We start from the raw sequence: 20,917 nt of genomic DNA on the forward strand, positions 1-20,917 counted from the left end.
CCCTTCTCCTTACCCAAAAAACTCACCCAGCCTCAACCCGGGGGTCCCTCCATGACCTCAGTCCCACCCAGCAGTCACACCTCAACAGCATCAGCAGGGTGGGGGGGGCAGGTGGGCCTGTAAATTATAAAGGCCCCGTCCAAGTTAAGAGTTTAATACTCCTTGCTTTAGCTAAAATGAAGAGAAAGGGAAATATAAGGTTGCCTTCTAATGAAGGATTTCCCGTTTCTCTTTTTTTAAAATAAATAGTCTATGAAAATGTCCATTATTTATTCGGGGAAACATTTTGTATTTGGATGTGTTTTTCATTTCCAGAGTGAATAATTCATCACGTGACATTTCAGGAAAACCACAAACTACGCTCTCGGTGATGAAAAACTGTATTTTGTTATAGTCTGAATGTAATATTTATCTGCCATTTACACAGGAATAAATGCTGTTCGTTTACATCACACGGGTGATATGCGGTGTGTTTATCAGCCCAAGTTCGCAGGTGCTGGGGTTCGACATGTGGGTTCTGTGTGTTCGGCGTGCCCTGGGTCACTCCGCTGCACGTGAGCTTGGCGCGTATGACCCTTGGCGGGAAAAACGGCACAAGATTACCAGGGTGGAAGTGGGCGGGGGATTCGAAAGAGCCAAGTGGACAGAAGGCAAATCCTTTCAAAACAGTCAGTAAGGACATAATGACCGAAAGGTAGATTTGATGAATTGGTGAATCCAGGAAGATGAGATTGGTCCCCCTTTAGAGACACACGGGGATGTAGATGGAATGGAGGGGGGTGGGCAGGGGTTGGTGAGGGTGTCACAGACTGGATCAGAGGTGACCCTCGGGTGACCCTTGGTCCCTGTGGGTGGGCACTGGGGACACCTCTGCCTCTGGTGATCTGCCCCCGGTCTGTCGAGCGACTGGCCTCTTGATTACCACGGTGCACTCTCTTGGCATTGCACAAAAACCCCCCCAATGCACCCCCCCACCCCTTGCTAGTCAAGGATCATCAGCTCTGAACCTCCCATCTCATGGCTTTCAAAGCTGAGCTACTCGCTTTAGTTATTAGCGCTCTAGGTCTCACTATCAAATAATAATAATATATAAATAATATAATAAAATAGTCAACTGCCCTAATTTTCTTATTCACCTGAAGAGTGTTTTACCATGTCTCACACGTTCGTATTTTCCTGCAGAAAAATGATTGAATTTTACATACAAAGATGTGTTTGACCGATAAGGCTGAGGATATGTAACGGGGAAACGTATAAATTGGCAGATTTATTTCCATTCATTCTTGCGTGGGTGGTTGTGTAATAAGCTAAGTCTGTTTGTTTTTCCTGTGGCTGCGCTTTAAAGGGATCACAACAGGGATATGTGTAATCTTTCAATGAGAATGTTTTATTGCTCGCAACATGTTTTCAGCTGTGTCGTCGCCTTGGCGCCAGTACAAGCCCCACTTTCCGTGCTTCCACACGCTGCGTTGGGAATGAAATCCGCCTTCTTTCACCGGATAAAAACCTCGAAAGCCCTCTCCTTTGTAAGTGACTCTTTTTTCCCCAAGAAAAGTGCCCAAATCACAGCCCCCAAAAATAGTTAATTCTTTTATTTGACCCATTAGCAAGGAAACATCTGCTGGGGAAATGTCATGAAGCCACACGCACGGCAAAAATGTTTGCATTTTTACAGCAGCACCTTAGAGCCAAAGTGAGACACACAGTTGTAAATCCTGCTGCCTCCGGGATTTTGCCTTTCTCTCCCTAGACTTTAAACATGAACCCATAAATCATTGGATTTTAGACATAAAAGTGGACGCTCTCTGTTTGTGACTGGATTTATTAAACATAGAGAGCTTAGCTTCTTTTTTTTTCTGTTGGAATCAACGTTGCATTTATTTGGGAGCAGCTACAGAGTTCATACATCGCCTGGTCACTTCGTTTATTTCATCGAAATTTGTAGTTTTCTAAAACTTCTGCTTTTTTTAGCATCTCATCAAAGCAGCTCAGGTTAAGTTCTAAGGGCCAGCAGGTGGCGTAGTGGTTAGGGGTCTCACCTTGCAGTCTGAAGGTTTTGGGTTTGAATCCCACTCCTTCTGCAATTCCCTTGATCAAGGTACATCCCCTGAAACGATACAGTAAGGATACCCAGATGCCTAAACAGGGTAATTTTTTTGCAGACTTGCTTATTAAACATCGTAAATCCCCTTAAACGAAGGTGATAGAAAAATAAAGGCGGGTCACTGTCAAAGGTACATTAGCAGGCTTTCCTGTGACTTGAACCACTACCCTTCTGGTCTTAATTTCAGACTCTTTTGCTTATTATCTACCCAAACAGACATTTTCACATATTGCCAAAAAAGGGATATGTTACATGTATTTAGCAGATGCTTTTGTTCAAATCGACTTCCAATGAACTCTATGTAGTGTTATCAGCCCACTCACCTTATTCACTGCGGTGACTTACACTGCTAGATACACTACTTACACTGGGTCACTTATCTATACATCAGTAGAACACACACACTCTCTGTCACTTACACACTATGGGGGAACATGAACAGCATGTCTCTGGAGTGTGGGAGGAAACCAGAGCACCCAGACAAACACAGGGAGAACATGCAAACTCCACACAGACTGAGCAGGTATTGAACCCACAGTCTCTTGCACCACCCAGGCTCTGTGAGACAGCAGCACTACTCACTGTGCCACCATGCCCCCACATACATGGATATGTGGCTCTTTGATACTTTATACATAAACAAAAATTAAGACTGTGAAATTTACAGTAGAGAAATCTGTTGCTCCACCGGAATCCTGCACACGGCATTTCACTCTGCTTGTCATATCATGTTCGGTATTCGGTCATTCGCTCACCGTGCCCGTGTTTCATTGTGTTTACTGTGCACAACTGAGTTTTAAGGTTTCACCCGAACCTTCTTCTAGGTGAAGACGTTGATTGGCAGCTGTTTATTGTACCTAAGACAGGTGAGCTCGGCTATGTAGATTTGCTGCAGCACCATCTTTGAACCCGTGCCACGGAGCCCCGAGCGCGCTTTGCGAACTCCACAAGATCCATAAAAATAACTGCACGGAGAAGTCAACTGGGAACACGCCTTCTGACAGAAGGGAAGAGAAGAGAGGAGCCTGCGGATTGCCTGACATCCTCTTAAGGTGGAGAGCGATGGCACTGTGTGCAAAATCATGGTGTTAAGGGTTCGATCCATTTGCAGTACTGCAGTTTGCGGGCACGAGTGGCTAATATCCGGTCGTTTATTATCTTGGGTGTGCAGGACAGATTACTATCTATGTTGTGTGAAGGGTATTATGAATTTTGATCTGTGGGTACAGCGGTAGCATAGTGGATGGAGCTGTTATCTTGCAATCGGGGGACATGGGTTTGAATCCAACCTCTTGCTGCAGTACCCTTGATCAAGGTACTTACCCTGAATTGAAACAGTAAAAATGATCTGTATTGCCTGTGCATAGATGAGTAAATCATAGTAAGTACCTTAGTCGCTTTGGAGCAACAGTAGGTGAATCGTTCAAAAAATATTAATAATTTCACATTAGAATCGGCTGCATTGATTGAAACACGCCGGCCGTGTGTGTTCCACGTGCCGTGGCCCAGGTACGCGCAAACAACCATAAAACATTCCATAAGGTAAACGAGGGCACATCAAACGTCAGATTTTTTTCACTCATGGCTTTAGGGCTTGGTGTCATGAAAAAATAATCCCACGTTCCGCCCTTTAAAATCCCCCCGTACAAAAAGGGGCAAAGAGCTGCGACATCATACCATCAGTTTCATGTAACTCAAGAGTTTATTAATTTCTCCTCCCCCCAGTTGGCCTGTCACCCCCACCCCTTTCCTTGATGAGAACATGATTTTACCAAGTAGCTGAGAAAAGTAATGCTGCATGGTTCACTAAAAGGGTAGGGATGGAATTTACCTGTGCTGGTTCTCTCTCTCTCTCTCTCTCTCTCTCTCTCTCTCTCTCTCTCTCTCTCTCTCTCTCTCTCTCTCACTCACTCACTCGTAGTTCCTGTCTGTCCAACAGCACAACTCTATAAAAGATCAGATTCTGCATCCAGCTGCTCAATACCTCCCAGCCTAGTGAAGGCCTCTGATGGGACCAAAACGCCCTGGACACGCCCACCCTGATCTTCTCCATCACCGGATTCCCTCACGTGGATCCCATCTCACGGTTCGCAGCCTCCCCTCGCTACCCAGGACTGGTAGCCAGGACGGACCACGGAGTGACCAGGTCAGGCGGACCCCCCTGGGTATGTACTTTGTGCTCGTGCTTCACGCCTCCACAGGTGTGAGGGCAGCATCTCAGCTCCAGCATCCCACCCGGGTTGCCCTCTCCGTGCCTCCTCTTTTCCCTCTGCTGCTGATTGGCTGGCTGGGCTCTGCTCCGCTGCAAGGTGTCTCATTTACACCTTGAATTAAAAACACCTCTCATCATTCTTTATGGGTTCAGGGGCATGCGGGCGTAGGTCAGGAATGTGGGCAGGAGGTGCATCAAGAAAGGTCAGTTTTGGGCAATTCAAGTCAATGTGCTGTGCATTGGGACTACCAGGTTGTCCGCCATCACTCTTGGGTCCCTCAAGGCATTTGGCCAATCAGCTTATTGCGTTTTTGGAGTCTCCGCCCTTCGGCGATGCCCTCGATCGCTGCTCTCACCTTGGCCCCACATGAGTCGCGAGAAGCGATGCTGAGCAGGAGGCGCACAGGTGGAGGGGGAATCCGAGGGCTCATCACGGGGTGTCTCTCATGTCGCACCCCTGAAATAAGTCGCTCTTGGAGTTGGCAGAGTGCACTAGGGCTTCTCAGTGCGAGGCTCCCAGCTGCCGGCGACCTCGCTCAAGACTTGGGAGCTGTTGGGACAGGCCGTCCTGCGGATCCGCGCTCCGACAGGCTGGCAGGGGGCCGGGGAGGGAGTGTATCTGTTAACACTCGCTGTTTCGCTGTTAACACTACGCCACTCGGCACAAGGATCACTGCACTCGGCGCCGTTTCTCACACCGTGCCGCGGCTCACACGCTGCATCCTACACCACCTGCTCACCGCGCCCAGATACGTATGTTTACCCCGGCTGAGCGAGGCCGTTCATTGGCCTGTTCTGTAGATGAGGGGGAAGTGCGTTGGGGTGTGTGAGGTCAGGCACCCCGGTTCGTGTTTATTTTTCAACGAACGCGGCACGAGGGCTTCTCGGCAACGCTCGGTGCCAGCGTCTGTCGATGTACTCGCACATAGCGGCACTTGGGTGTTTTTTTTTTTTGTTAGGGGGAATGTTCCTGTTTTAATTTCCTCTGCGAATCGCCCGGTAAATTGCTTTGCACCACTACAGTTCTAACTGGTCAAAGGCCGGCTGTAATGCTGGTGATCGGTTTGGAGTTGTGCTCAGAAGGCACAGCACAGCTCGGTAACTGAATAAATCATTTAACCCCCCAGATTCTCACTCCCTCATACAGCTATGCATTTCTGGTAATGCGTGAAAGACGATACGCTCAAGGTCACATAAGGAGACCCGTGTCACTGGAGTGAGCTGGCTGGAGAGGTGGAAGGAGCCTCCCTACCCAGGTCTCTTTCTGGAGCACGGGGCAAGGCGGTGATTCATCTCATCCATCTCATCTGGACAAAAGCTTAAAAGCCACAGGCTGTTGTTTCAAGGATCTCCGTCATTACAGCTCAAAGTGTTCGAAGGGGTGGGGAAGCGCAGAGATGCGTGTTGTTAAAGGACGTGATGAAAGACGTCTGTAAGCTCGTACCCTGGCCAAGGCAAAGTGAAGGCAGTGAGTGACGGGCAGTAACTGATAGGCCGTGGCCTCCATAGTGAACGTTTACACTGTACATTATCCCCAGGGCTCGGGGTGCAGAGGCACTGCTCACATAGCGATGGACAGGTGGCATTTCTGTGTTTACCTAAACAGGCACAAATCCACCAGCTGTGGTTTCCAATAATAATAATAATAATAATAATAATAATAATAATATAGACTGGCATCCCATCCAAGGTATACCCTGCTTCCCACAGTATAAAGTTATGTTTTTGGTATAGGCTCCAGACCTATTATTATTATTATTATTATTATTATTATTATACAAGAATAACTCAGGAAGTTATGACAGATATTTCATATAAATGTCTTGCGTTATTAGTCTAATTTGTCCAGAATAAGAACTCCACAAAGCAATAGCGTTGTCAGAACAACCAGTGATCATGAGCGAACACCTGTTTTAAATAATTGATTAGATGTATTCATTAATGAGTTCAGCTAATTAGCCCATCCAGGTGGAGGTGGCAGAACTGGAAGAGGAATTAGCCTGCAGATGCTGCAGTTGAACACCTCTCTCCTCCAACTTGGGATCTAGATCAACCCTAGATGCCCTCTTTGCAGTGTGCGTGGTGTGTACGTATGTGGAAGCACACCTGTGGCACATATGTGTGTGCGCGCTTGTGTGGGGACTTGCGCACACACACACACACACACACACACACACACACACACACGTAGGACCAGGCTTTCTGGCCAGTATCCCTGCAGAAGTGACAGTTTCAGATTTGCATGTTTCCGGCATAATCCTTTGGCGCAGCGCAGCCAAACCATTTGCTGCGTTGGTACTTGCACCATGTTTAACCTGCCCTGTGGTTTACATCTTCAGTACAAGGCCACCCATATTTTTTCCCGTTGTCTAAATTAAATAAAGGTCAGGTGAACGCTGTTACGTAAGAACGTTATTTGATCAGCGTTCGGCTTAATGCGGCATACACATACACCCAAACCTGCAAACACACATGGATGTGAACACTGAAAGGTTGCCAGAAGCAGCAGGAGTTCACCAAGGTGTCCGAAGTTGACATCACATTGTACGGGTGCGGGGGGTCTCATCCACGGGGGTCCAAGTTCTTCTCTTTCATTGACGTGGTCTGGCAGTGCTGTCATTGAAGGCCACCTATATACCTATATATATATATTTTAACTACCTGTGTGTGTTGCGTAACTTGGTATTTGCTGGGAGCTTAAAGTCAATTTTCTCAGTAGTGACAGTGGCAATAATGGGGGGGTAAGGAATACAGTGTGGGAATGAGGGTGGAGTCTTTGTGGCAGCAAGATTTCATAACACTCCTACACATCATGCCCAGCAGGTGCTGTGGGAAGGGAAAGGTAGAGTACATTGCATTATAGCAGAGGTGTGGGGGTCCCTGGGAGGTGTTTCCGTTCCCTTCTTCAAAGCAGCAGGTGGCAATCGGTGCCTTTTCTCCACGAGGCCTGATGGATCCAACCAGATCCAAACTACCGAACTTACAAAATCACGGTGCTCGTCATAAATCGCAGTGAAAAATACAAATTCTCGGCAGATCGACCTCAGGAAAAGCCGCAATAAATCACCTGTGGCAGCGCCGGCAGCAGTGATCACGTGCGTGCCATCTTACATATGTGTAGAAATTTACTAGGGTTACATGTGCCTGTTCAACAGGAGCCCTGTTGTCCATGTGATTTGCTGCTGATCATAATAACTTTTACTTTCTATCGGTAAACACTCGTCCAGTGCAGGGTTACAGTGGTCCAGAGTCTGTCCTAGAAACATAGGGTATGAGGCAGGGTACTGGACCCAGTACTGGACACCAGTCCATCAGAAGGCAATTTAGAAACCGACTCATCTGAAACACATGTATTTGGACTGTGGGAGGAAACCAGAGCACCTGGAGGAAACTCACTTGAGCATGGGAAGAACGTAAAAACTCCCCACAGACTGTCGGATTCCAACCTACGTCCAGAAGGACAGCCCAGGACCTGCGAAGCAGCAGCGCTACGCGGTGTGTCGCTGTGCCACGACTGATGAGTGACAGCCTCTCTAGCACAAATATTAAACTCATATGGCGTCGCTGCACACCTTCCGTTAACGGCTCCTGGAAATTCTAGTCAGTCCACAAAATGATACTTGCCAGCGATGGCAGTTCACTTAAACAGTGTTTATTTTGTTATCTGAGAGGGGGTTCACTCACCACCGCAATATAGATCTGAAGATATAAAAGGGGAAGAAAGTTAAAAAAAAAAAAATCAATTAGTTCGATCGCGGCGGCTTTGAGGGAAAGTGAAAAGAGGGATGCACACAGTCCATTTAAGACGCCAATCAAACGGAGCGAAGGTGGGACGGCCTGCCGGTGACTGTCACGGCATGCCAAGGGAACAAGCCCGGTGTTCAAGGGCGCTGAGGTTACGGGTGCGAAAGAGGAAGTGGAACCAAGGTGGACGTCAAGCCCACTTAAACAATATCGTATCAAATTAAGTCCAACTTTTTTTTTTTGCGCCAGAGAAGGCGGCCGCATGTTTTTGCTGCGCCCGTGGAATCCGCAGCGGCTCCGACTGGAAGTTACGCTCGATGCAACATCCAGTGTAACAACAGCCCTATTTACCCGTGTTTGTAAGGTAGACGAATCTCAGAGGTGCAGCGGGACTTTCTGGCAGAGGTGCGGAATAGGTACCCTGGAGTTTACCCTGAGCCATTCCGCTGCTGTCAGTCACCAGACAATGTGAGCATTTGTGCTTTAGCGGGGCACTGATTTAGTGCCAGCATAAGGTTTTTCTCAAAAATAAATCCGCCTGGTGAAAGGCGCAGCACCCTGGCAACCGTGGGATAAAGCAAATATTTAAAAAATCAATTAACGAAGGCCTCTGGGGGACAGGGAGTGTCATCTACCTCTGAGCCGAGAGGCCGTCAACACGGCACACTGCAATTTACTGGGGGGACCCGTGAACGACCGTGCGCCAGCAACCCCCTGATTACAGGGCGGTGTGCCGTCAAATTCCCCGTGACTCCGCCCCCTTGTTCTGACCACGCCCACTCAGACGAGAGACAGTTTCAGCCCTGCTCAGCCACTTTCCTTTTTCGCTCTTGCGTTAGTCGGAGGGACGCTGGCTTGTGTTTCCAGTCGGGCAGGTAGGGTCATATCACCGGTGGTCGAGCAAGAGAGCCCTTCTCAACTTTCCTTCCCCGCACCGATGCCTCGATGCATCACCCATCTAGGAGGGTCAGCTGGGGGGGGGTAGAAAACCCCCCAGCTCCAGTTCCCTCTGGTTTTTCTCGCTTTGTTTTGGCATGACCTAATGATCATGGTTGGCTGGCAGTTTTAATGAGCTTCGTGGGGGTCGGTGGCACTGACTTAGTGCGAGAGGGGGTCAAGGATGACCTCACCTGTATGCCTGCCCTCAGTCTTCATGAGATGCTCGGTGGCTTCAGCTGCGCAGGAGACACTTTCATTTTCCATCCACATGCAGAGTGGATCGATGATTCAGAAGATGTAATAGAAGATGCCGGGCAGCAGCAGGATTGTGGCGTTTGTGTCATGTGGCCCAGACTAAAGGATTCTGTCCTTGCAGGTGCTCCAAGGGGACCCGTTCACTAAGGTGCTGTCCTCCTGTCCCATCGAGGAGCTTGGAGCCTCTCCTCTGGGTGCGGAGCAGAGAGCCATGTCCACCGACCCCACGGCCCCGCTCTTGTCCCCCAGGGCAAGCGGGAGTCCACGAGTGTCCCCTCTCATGCCTCCGCACACCTGCGATCCCCAAATGTCCCCTTGCCCAGAAGTCGAACCCTCACAGGTACACTGCCTCCTACCTGCCCCAGCTAGCCGAGGAAATCATGTGGTTCTCTCCTACCGCTGAGGGCCACGTTTTCCATGTTTTTTTCAATCAAAACAGCTGCCTTGCCTTCCGTCTGACCCCCCCTTACCTCAAAGTGGTGTCAAGGGCCCCGCTGAGCCCACCAGCACCTGTGTGCTAATAGGTCTGAAGCACTACATGCCTTTAAAGGGAAGGGATCCCCAGAGGAGACATTCTTGATCCAGTCATTAATCATATTTATTTAGACTCATTAATTACAGCTCCGAGGGATTAGCGCTGTGAGTGAACGTATCTAAGATCAGCCCAGTCAACGAAAACCCTGTATCCTCTAACAAATTGCTCACCTTTAACCTCCGTTCCACAGCCTCATTAATGACATCGTGCCGTTAATATAAAGTACTTTGCACTGTTGACTTCGTAATAAAGCGAGAGTGCAGAGTGGCAACATTGGCAAATTATTTTATAGCGTCTCGCTGTCTATTTTTATCTTTCGATAGCATGAGAGCACCAGCCTTCAGGAGACGCCTCTGCCTTTAATCCAGGGAGGTCGAGTTCTCTACAGGGCAAAGAGCGCCGGCATGGAGAAGTACCGGCGACACAGTGCTGACGAGGTCATGGCCGGCCAACAGCTGCTGCGAGGTCCTGGACGCTTCCATCCTTACCACCGGCAGTACAGCGGCGGAGGCCTGCCCTGTGAACCCCCAGCCTGCCCTCGCACCCTCGACCTCTTCCAAGGTGTTGGGATCCGCGAGGCTCCCCCTGTTGCACAGCCCTACCAAGATCCAACAGACAACGGGAACCCCTGGGGTCCACCCTTGGGATGCATCCTGCAGACTCCCAGAACAATGGTAGGGGGGATTATGGGAGTGCTTCACAAGCAGTGGGTAGATATTAGTTACTGAGTTAGCAGAATGAGCTATAGACTACCAAGTGCTGAGATAAGGTATAGGTTTCAAGACCACATGAGGAGTACAGTGACCAAGAGATCGGGTCAACGAGGATGGGGGCGGGGTCAGAATGGACAGGGGTTGGGCTATTGAAACCAGGGGAGGGAATTTGCAGAGCTGGGAGGTTGGATCCCCTTGGTTGTAGGATACCAGGTTGACAGATACACACAACTCCCTCCTCACACTCACACTCGCCCTGTGTGCTCCCTCAATGTTTGACAGGGATCGGAGAGAGACTTCCTGGGCGTTCCAGAGGAAACCCCATGCTACCCCGAGCAGATCCACAGCACCTATGGCTCCCTCCCTCCCCTTGAGCCGTCAAGACTGACGGAGGCACAGGTACCCCTCCTTCATCCTGTCCTCCCTCCATCATGTGCCAAGAAGGATGCCACACCCTGCCAACCAAACACAACGGCAAAAGAGACAGGAAACCAGAACGTTGCTAGTTCATGTTCCATGAATAACCCTGCTATTGTACCGAAGACACTTGAATCGCCCTTTTAAAATATATTGCTGTGTAAATGTGTTGTTGTATAAAAGCATCGGATACATAACAAAATATTAGCCACAAAATCCAGAGGTTCACTTGGATGATTAATATTGCAAAGCTGCTGTCAAAGTGGTTTGGTAATTTGGCTCTCCCACTACCTCCTGAGAATTAATGTGAGCTGCATAAAGAAGGTATTGTTTAACTAGTGTGGTATCGGTGTTGTATCTCTACCCTAGTTTACACTGTTCAAAATATGTCGAGCACGATCTACAGCTAATCTATGCCAGAAAATGAAGCCGTGTGATTGCATAAAGGAAAAAAGAGCAATGCGCTTTGAAGAGATGCACGCCATGCGTTGCCAAAATGCTTAGATGCAGGTGAAACAAGGTCCCGAAGGCATACCTTGACGAAACAATACTCCACTGTGTGGGGTTTTGCACAGAAGCTAGACCTGGGCTGTTACTTGGCGTTTGGAGAAGAAAAGACCGTTTTTACATTGTAGGATGCAGACCTAACCATGGTGAACGAAGCCTTTGGGTGAGATGGAGACTTGTCCTGTATTTCCTTCACCTGCTTGGCTGCCAGATCTTGACTTTTTAAAAAAAAAAATCTGATGATCATCCCTGGAGCTCATTGCATGTTGCATGTTATTCAGGAAGGAATTAAAAATTTCAGCGTTGACATCTGCGAGGCCTTCACATAGCAAGCTGACACCTGAGTATGTTTGTATTTATATTAATAAATTACTCTTAACATGCTAAAAAAATAACAGACCACCCAAGAACACCGCCATGACATAAAATGACCTTTTGGAAGTGAAACCATTTTTTTGGGCAAAGACTTTCATATGTCCTCATGCTCTGTCAGTGAGAGTACCCACATGTCATATATTTAAACCAGCTTGTATGTATGTGTGCTTTTTCTCCAGTTCCCAACAGATGTCTACTCACCGGACCCTGCGTCCAGTGGCTCTCAGTACACATACCACTGTGTCACTCCTCAAGGTCCCTCAAATTCCACAGTGCATTCGGGATACCCCAAACCCATCTACTCCTACAGGTACGCTCAACAGCAACTTTTTCTAAGAAAGATCTGGGCAGGTCAGTGGCAGATGCCTTGAAACAATAAGAAAATCAAGATATATCAACATCAATCCACATAAGTCATCTTTGTCAGAGGTTCTTCAGGAAAAAAGGAATAGGAAGGTGATTTGGAATCGTTGATATTCTGATAGTTTTCTGCAGCTACTCGTGCGATGAGCATCGGTGCTTAAAGCAGAAAGAAGCAAACTAATTTTACTTAAGATTCGCACGTCTGCATCTATGTCTCTCTTTCTAGTAATGTAAGGAATGCATTCTATGACATGTACGTTGCTTTGGCGAAAAGCATCTGCTAAATGAATAAATGTAAATGTAATGTGACGAGCAGAGTTCCTCAAGGGCTGCAGGAGGTGGTGGTGTTTGCGCAACCTCAGTGTCACCTTGTTTAAGGTCTCAGGTTGTGAGTCACCTCATGGGTTGTTCTTTCAGGCGCCACATAATTAATTGAAATGTATCATTTAACACCTCGAGGATGTTACCTCTGGAGGACCAGGGATGGGCTCCACTGATATAAAATGCAAATGATTCGTAGCGATTATCTGTTGCCACGGTTTTGTTTACAAGCCGTTGCTTGAAAGATCAACCATTGTTTTATGACTCTTACTGTCAAATAACTGATCGTGGTGTTAAAGGAAAAAGGCTATAAGAATGATTTGAAAAGGTTGGCATCATCTTAGGAGGCTGAGACCCGTTTGTCAACCTTCACCTATAGTACCATTCAGCTCAGTTTCCTTCTTTAGATATGTTAATTATATGCTAATGTGTGCGCTCCATCAGAAGTTACAGATGAAACCCCGAGGCTGACAGGTGTGCCAGGTGTGATAGGTGAGAAGTTTGCAGTAGCTCCCAATGCACTGCATGGTGTTTGGGTTCTTAGGTAGGGGGTGCACATAGACTGTTATCGCTGTTATCAGGGATTGAGAAAGACCATATCTTTACTGCGTTCGCCACCATGACCGCAGGGTCTCGGCATCAGTATCATTTTATCAGGTGGTCAATGACAAGGAGGCAATAAGACTGCTACACTCTGACCCCCAAGAAAGAGACAGGAGAAGAACACATTTCTCACCACGCCTATGCCTTTGATAGTTATTTCATGTCACAGAGAGACTTCCCAGAGTCCACCATGCTCGATAACGCACCTAGACAGCACGCACACACCCATGACTGCTGCTGACTTGGCTCTCGGTCCTGCGCTTTTTGCAGCATCCTCATCTTCATGGCCCTGCGGAGCAGCAAGACGGGCAGCCTCCCGGTCAGCGAGATCTACAGCTTCATGACTGAGAACTTCCCTTATTTCAAGGTAAAGGCCCTGAGTCTCTGTGCATCTGGTCTACTGCGGCAAAACCGGTAGAGTTAAATAAAAGAGAGGGGTCATTATATCACACATGGCTGTTTAAGCATCTTTGGCTGTTTTTAATCCTTGAGTAAACTATTACTATGGTAAACACCACAGTAAGGCAGTTGACAATCTCTGATCCATTCAGTGTAGACCACAAGTGCAGCTTTTCTTCTCCGTTCGCAATTGACATACAGTGTTCATCAGGAACTCGGGACAGAGCAGGTAGTCCACCGCTGCTTGCCAATGTGAAGGTCAGGGGTTCGAATCCCACCTGTTACTGCAACACTCTTGGGAAAGATACTTGCGCTGAATTGCTCTGGTGAAATTTACCTGAATGAATGGGTATATCACTTCTGGGGGAAAAACATCCATTAAATGTACGTATTCTGCCACTGTGAAATATTGATGCATATTCCCATTTTCTCTGTACTTATACTATATTTTTTCTTCAATTTTGTATCTGCTAAAAAAAAAAAGTCAACTTTTAAGTTGTGGCCCCCTGCTGAGCAACCTATAGTTTCCATTGTTTGCCACACTTTTAGGTATTCCATATTGGATGGTGTTCACCACAAACACCTTTTGGTGGAAGTCGTTCCAGTGTTTCTGTGCAGGATATCCGCGCTGCAGCTTGGCTCCGTGGTTTCCCTGCCGGTGCAGAAATTGGCAAGGGTCCATCCATGATTAATGTCGTGATGAGTATTAATGCAGATCTCTGCCAGTGCAGCAGCTCCTCTCGGACCCTCCGGGCAGAACCTGTCAGGGCTTGATCGCGCTGTGTCCACTGTTGCCGATTTTGGCTATCGCTTCTTAGCAGCGCATCTCTCAGAGGGGCGCTACGTGAAACGGGTGTGTTTTCACAGGCAAACGCAGACTTGCAGCGCAGGTGTTGTTGCCACAATTAAAAAAAAAATATTTGGCACATTTTCCTTCCCTCTCCTTTGCTGATTTTCTCACATGCAGTTCTTCGATCCCTTCTCTACTACAGCACGTCAACGGCCTTGTGTCCAGCTGTGCAAATTCGGCTTCTCTAACTGCATGCTTCAAACAAAGTAACAGAACACCTTCTGTCCCTTAGTGTAAGTTGCTATGGTTACAGAAAACAACGGCTGCTTTGCATAATATCCCAGGTGCGTTGCTCCGACTCACAATTCACTAGAAGGAAACTGGAGTTTACGTCTCGTGTCTGAATCTGTCAACATCTGGACAGTGCAGAGGGCCACCTGGATATACTGCGGAACAGTATATTCCTTTTATTATTCACTAACTTCTCGGTCTGAAAGCTAGCCTTCGGGACATTCTCCATTAATGAAGCCTTCTCCCACTTGAACGCGCACCAAGTGTCTTTCAAAGAATCCAGTCTCGTTACCTCCTCTCCGAAGGCCACAAATTAGCATGCTCCGTATCCACATCGCTGAAAAAACATCGCCGTGTTTTGAAATGTGGCGATTCTCCAACAGAGATGAAATGTGAAGCATGTGAGCTGGAAGCGAAGGCGTTGTCCACGTGGAAGAACGCCATAAAAGTGATTTAGAAGGGCAAGGCGAATCAAATCCGCCGTCCAAATGATGGGCAACATCTGGCGCTGTTCAGCCCCTAGGCTGTGGGGCGTGGCACCACGGGGGCATTATCCATGGACCACACGCACCCACTTCTAATAAGGCAACACGGGAATTTTGCTTGGGACCCATTTCTATTTTTCTTGTGTTCAGCTTTTTCTGCAATGGCTCACAAAGTCTGCGGTTACCCCCTGGTCCTGCTGGGTTCTCAATAATTCATGATACATGTTTGTTTGAAGGGTGGCACAGCAGGTAGTCCTGGTGCCTCAGCTCCGGCTGATCCAACTCAATCCGTAGATAGTTTCCGTGTCTTCCTGTGTGTCTATGGGTTTCCTTGCACTCCGAAGACATGTGTTTCAGGTGAAGGAATGACTCTAAATTACCCTTAGTGTGTGTGTGTGATTGCCCTGTGATGGGCATCCATAGTGTACCCTGCCTCACACCCTGTGCTTCCAGGATAAGCTCTGGACCACTGCAACCCTGCATTAGGACAAGTGATTATTGATTTTGGATGAGTAAAGGAATGTTTGGTTAAGTACTCTATTTAGTGCAGGGGTTTGACGGAAGACCCCATCGTCTAACCTGCCGGTCACGCGTCCGACTGTTTCCTTTTTCCCCCAGACGGCCCCCGATGGATGGAAGAACTCAGTGCGGCACAACCTGTCGCTCAACAAGTGCTTTGAAAAGGTGGAGAACAAAAATGGCAACGCCTCGCGGAAAGGCTGCCTGTGGGCCCTGAATCCTGCCAAGGTGGAGAAAATGCAGGAAGAGCTGCACAAGTGGCGCCGCAAGGACCCGCTCACAGTGCGCAAGAGCATGGCCCGGCCTGGTGAGCGTGGCGGGACAGTAGCCGAGGACCAACGAAAATGTTAGCATAGTACAGGATACCACAGGGCGTTATAGCAAAAGGGTGTTATTGCAAAATATCACAGGACCTTATAGCAAAAGGGTATTAGCATAGCGCAAAATACCACAGGACCTTATAGCAAAAGGGTGTTAGCATAGCGCAAAATACCACAGGACCTTATAGCAAAAGGGTGTTAGCATAGCGCAAAATACCACAGGACCTTATAGCAAAAGGGTGTTATCAGAAAATACCACAGGACCTTATAGCAAAGTGGTGTTAGCGCAAAATACCACAGGACCTTATAGCAAAAGGGTGTTAGCATAGCGCAAAATACCACAGGACCTTATAGGAAAAGGGTGTTAGCATAGTGCAAAATACCACAGGGCCTTATAGCAAGAGGGTGTTATCACAAAATACCACAGGACCTTATAGCAAAAGGGTGTTAGCATAGCGCAAAATACCACAGGACCTTATAGCAAAAGGGTGTTAGCATAGTGCAAAATATCACAGGGCCTTATAGCAAAAGGGTGTTAGCATATCGCAAAATAGGCTACCACAGGGTATTATAAAATGAAGGGGTGTTAGAATAGCGTAGGATACCACAGGACCGTACATTAACTCTGTTACTATAGTAGCAGTGGCATTATTAGTTCCCCACACCACAAAGATGTTAGCATAGCACAGAGTGATGTAATTTTACAATAATATAACTGTATTTAATTGAGTCTCCTTTAAATGTTTCACTGTCACTGTGGATATTTGTTTGCAGAGGAGCTGGATCGCCTGCTAGGAGACCGTCCAGGGAAGTGGAAGCCTCTCCAAGGCCAGCCTGCCCACCCCCACGGTCACACTCATGCACCCTGCTTTGGCCCCCCACAGTCCCCCGTGGGCAGCCATGCCCTCCAGCAGAACCAGAGGAGTCCCTCCAGCCAGCCCTTGCTCCAGCTGCTGCCCAGCTCTTTCCCGTACTGCTACCCGAATGGACAGCGGCACATCTCAGCTATGCCGCCGGGAACAGCCGACCTGGAGTCCCCTCGCCTGGTACATGACCACCCTGGGTATGGCGCCGCCCTGCAGGCCAGTCACTGTGCTCCAAAGGGAATGCAGGAGCTGCTTCTGGAGGGCGATCTGTGCAACGATGTAGACACGCTCAATCCCAGTCTTACGGACCTGCAGCTGCACGGTGCGTGGGCATTGATGAGGTCACAGCAGTGTGCCAAAGTTTGCTATTAAAATTGAAAAATAAATTGTAATGTTAGGAAAAAGGGGTCTTACTGTAATCTTATGAAAGAGGGGTCTACTTAATAATATACGGTTTTATTATAAAATTGAAGAAGGTCTGGTCTACTGCCATACAGATTATGTAAACATCATCTAATGCGTCACCACCCAATCTTTGAAATACTGCAACTTTGTAGGTGACATTATATATGAAATGAACACAGCAAATAGTTTTTCAATACACACACACACACACACACACACATTTTCAGAACCGCTTGTCCCATACGGGGTCGCGGGGAACCGGAGCCAACCCGGCAACACAGGGCGTAAGGCCGGAGGGGGAGGGGACACACCCAGGACGGGACGCCAGTCCGTCGCAAGGCACCCCAAGCGGGACTCGAACCCCAGACCCACCGAAGAGGAGGACTGTGGTCCAACCCACTGCGCCCCCTTACTTTTTCAATAGTCTGTATCTATTTGTTCCCTTAATGAACTTCAGTGTTAAAATTTAGTTTTCAGTCCATTTTTAGTCTTTAAAGTATAAATTTATGTTTTGTCCTTGTAATGTTCACAAACAGGTTATCATAAGTACATGAAAAATAATTTATTTGTAAATTTTATGTTCCTCTCCTCGCAGTCTGTACATATATACATCTCGAAAATAAAAATAATTTGCGATATTCATATATATGTGTGTGTACCTTTATTAATTTAGAGGTATAAATCTACGGTGATTCCTGCCTAGGGGCACCCGAAACCCAAGCTCCGGCCCCGGGGTATGCAGGGTGATTGAGAGCATCGACTTTGACTCCTTTTGACTCCTCCTTTCTCCTCACAGGTCACTTGTGGGAAGAGCTGAAGGATGACAGCCTGACTCCAGACTCTCTGGTGGTCATCGCCAGCTCTCCCTCACTGCCAGGGCACTGTGTGAAGGGTGAGGTGTCGGTGGGGAGCATCACGGATGAGAAGGGGACCCCATCCAATCTGCACTTCACAGGACTCTATTCCGCAGCCTTTGCCAGCATGGACAGTGTGGCAGGCTGTGTGCCAGTGACAGGAAACACTCCGATCCCACTGCTGTGACCTCCATGGGTAGGGGTCAAGTTCTCTCATAGCTCTCCATCCCAGGACCAGCAAACGACCAACTGGGCACACTAACACAATACACTTTTTACTATCAAAACAGACTTCAGGGCTGGTCAGAGTGCAAGATGATCGTCCTGTCATTTTTTTTTATGATCGGATTTATTAGGTCAACGTGAGAAAAGAGCAAAATATCAGGAACTATGGAGCATCAGGAATGTACACAGTGCAGAACGTGAAGGTTTCAGGATCAGCTGAAGTGTTCTCGTTACGGACAAGGATACTTGGAAATGGGGAATGTTGTTGTCAATCTCCAAGTGTTCAAAGCCATTCCATCTTCTTGCAGACCCATGTTCTACCAGTGGGCAGAGCTGGCAGAGTATTGCACCATGTCACTAGGGGACAGTAGAGTGCTTTCAAAAGCAACTTCTACATATTTGTATGACACACACCCTCCAGCGCCTCCTGTTTCATTGCTTTTTGTGCCATTTTGGAGTGAAGTATTATTTTCAGACCTGTTACAAATGGCAGAACTGTCAGTCGATATTTGTTCCTGGCACAGGCTGCATTGAAATTTTTCAATAAAAATACTCCTTTACTATACTTGAGCTTTCTTCTCAAACAAGGCAGCAGTCATAAAGCATGACCTTAGGATCATGAAGTGTGGCTGTTTTCATCTTCTGATGAATCTAAATTTCACTTTAATGTGTCCCTATACTCCTTTTGGATGTAGAAAAGCATTAGAAAACCATGACAAACGTATCTGCCACAAGGTGGTGTTAGAAAGGATTTTCAGAGTTTAAATCAACATTCAAAACGAAAAACACTTTGAGGACAATGGATGTTATTTTGTAAAAAAATCACACATTTATTTGCTTTTCAGGACCGGCATGGAACTGCCCAAAACTTTACATGTTGTCAAATCATTTTACAGTAATAACATTAATTAAAAATCTCTCATACCTCTTTTTATCTAAGTTCTATATACTGTACATATAACCATATATATATGTATTAATATTTCCACTTTCCTTCTTTTGAACAGGACAGATATATTTAATAAAACAATGTCTCCTACTGAGCACTATGATTATGTAGATATAAATACACACATTCTTGGAAGAGATGTTACCTGGCTCATACTAGTATTGTATTTTCACTAATGTTTTCTTTATGGAATGTCTTCATAGGACCATCTAGCAGTTCTACAAGCAGCTTTTTTTATACCTAACTGCTTTTTTTTTTTAAATCAGAAAGACAATGTTATTTTAACCCTTTTTAATCTAACAGTTTAAAAAAACACTGCACAGATCGGATCGGAAATATTTCAAAGACGTGACTTAACCATCCCTCTTTTTTGGTTTGCTTGTTTTAGAGGCAATAATGTCGTTCTGTGTTTTTCGGCTTTTACTGTGAGGACACGTGGAATACTTCCACCCAGCACCCTGCAGCACCACTCCGAAAGTCCCATACTCAGACACGCACACCTCCCCTCTTGCAGGTTTGTTTTAAGAGCAATAATGGAAGGAGGACATCATTCCACTATGGATTCCACTTGAGCCAACTGGACAGTGGGGACAGTGAGGATAGGAGGCTCATCTAATGGGGGAATCGGAGGAACCTCTGCATCAGCGCTCCGTCCTTCTGTTCTGTGGGCCTACTGAGCTTTGTGCTATTTGTCTAGAAATGCCTCCTACAGCTGCACACACACACACACACACACACACACACACACACACACACACACACACACACACACACTCACTCATACAGACATGCATATCACACAGACGCAGATACACATGGATCCCATCATCATTCAAACGCACACAACATAAATATACTACCTTTGGAGTATTATTGAACGTTATCTTTAGCAAAACGGCACTGCCATCACAGCTCTAGCTCTTCTTTGCAGTGGTGTGGTTTTACTGCCAGACGAGTTGGACGTGATCGGGAGACACAACCAGGAAGCGATGAACTGTCAGGTCCCAGAGGTAGGAGGAGAACGGTGGATCAAACATCAGCTGACGGCTGGTCGATGTTTGTCCGATTTCGCTGTTCGGTCAACTGCAGAACATAGCTTTGGAAACCGTGCTGGATGCGATCCATCAAAGCGCTTAACTTCATGGGTATCGCATAGAAACACGTGAGTATGCTGGGATGGGATTGCAGTGGGATTAATGAAGATGAGAAAATTCTAGAAGCAGCTGGCAGCCCACTGTAGACAGCTCCTCTTCAGTCTCACTTGGTTTGGCAGGAGGTCAGTGCTGTGTTTTTTCATAAAGTAATTTTTTCAGCAGGACATATTGAAATTCAAAGTGTGTCTTGCTAAGTTTTATAACCTTTTTCTCATATCTTTCGGATACTTAAAGTTTTTCAGTCATATTCTACTTTATAACATAATGCATTATCTTTTAATTGATTGCATTACATTGACATTTTATACGTGTTTCCGCATTAAGGTTTACGGAAAGTATTGAAAAAATAAAATATTAACTGCCATCTTTCAATATGGTAATTAACTAGATATCATGGCAAAAAGACTGGTCAAGTAAGAAGAGTTTTTTCATTTCTGCGGGCCTTCATTGCAAGTGCTCTTTAATTTCTGCCACTTTATGAATGACATAAGAGCATGTAAGTGGTTCTCTGAGAGGAGCGCAGAATCAGTTGGCGGACAAACCCAGTAAACAGAACTGAGAACGACACTCTG

General features: G+C 46.9%; 1 protein-coding gene across 1 annotated transcript; it reads left to right on the top strand.

Annotated features, from left to right (window-relative positions):
• The first annotated feature begins 10,193 nt into the window (after positions 1-10,193).
• Positions 10,194-18,328, top strand: foxn1 (forkhead box N1). Its single transcript, XM_018748449.2, has 7 exons — positions 10,194-10,463; positions 10,785-10,901; positions 11,981-12,111; positions 13,359-13,455; positions 15,672-15,879; positions 16,667-17,080; positions 17,960-18,328. The coding sequence occupies exons 1-7, from the start codon at positions 10,194-10,196 to the stop codon at positions 18,202-18,204; spliced, it is 1,482 nt and encodes a 493-aa protein (XP_018603965.1). The 3' UTR covers positions 18,205-18,328.
• The last annotated feature ends 2,589 nt before the right edge of the window (positions 18,329-20,917 follow it).

The sequence above is a fragment of the Scleropages formosus genome, chromosome 10, assembly GCF_900964775.1.
Source record: "Scleropages formosus chromosome 10, fSclFor1.1, whole genome shotgun sequence".
Taxonomy (NCBI): domain Eukaryota; kingdom Metazoa; phylum Chordata; class Actinopteri; order Osteoglossiformes; family Osteoglossidae; genus Scleropages; species Scleropages formosus.

Excerpts from the sequence above, each read along its gene's own strand:
- foxn1 (XM_018748449.2), top strand. The coding sequence starts at position 10,194 with ATGGAGAAGTACCGGCGACACAGTGCTGACGAGGTCATGGCCGGCCAA. Across the intron at positions 15,880-16,666 it reads CAAGAGCATGGCCCGGCCTG|AGGAGCTGGATCGCCTGCTA; the intron begins GTGAGCGTGGCG and ends ATTTGTTTGCAG. Across the intron at positions 17,081-17,959 it reads TACGGACCTGCAGCTGCACG|GTCACTTGTGGGAAGAGCTG; the intron begins GTGCGTGGGCAT and ends TTCTCCTCACAG.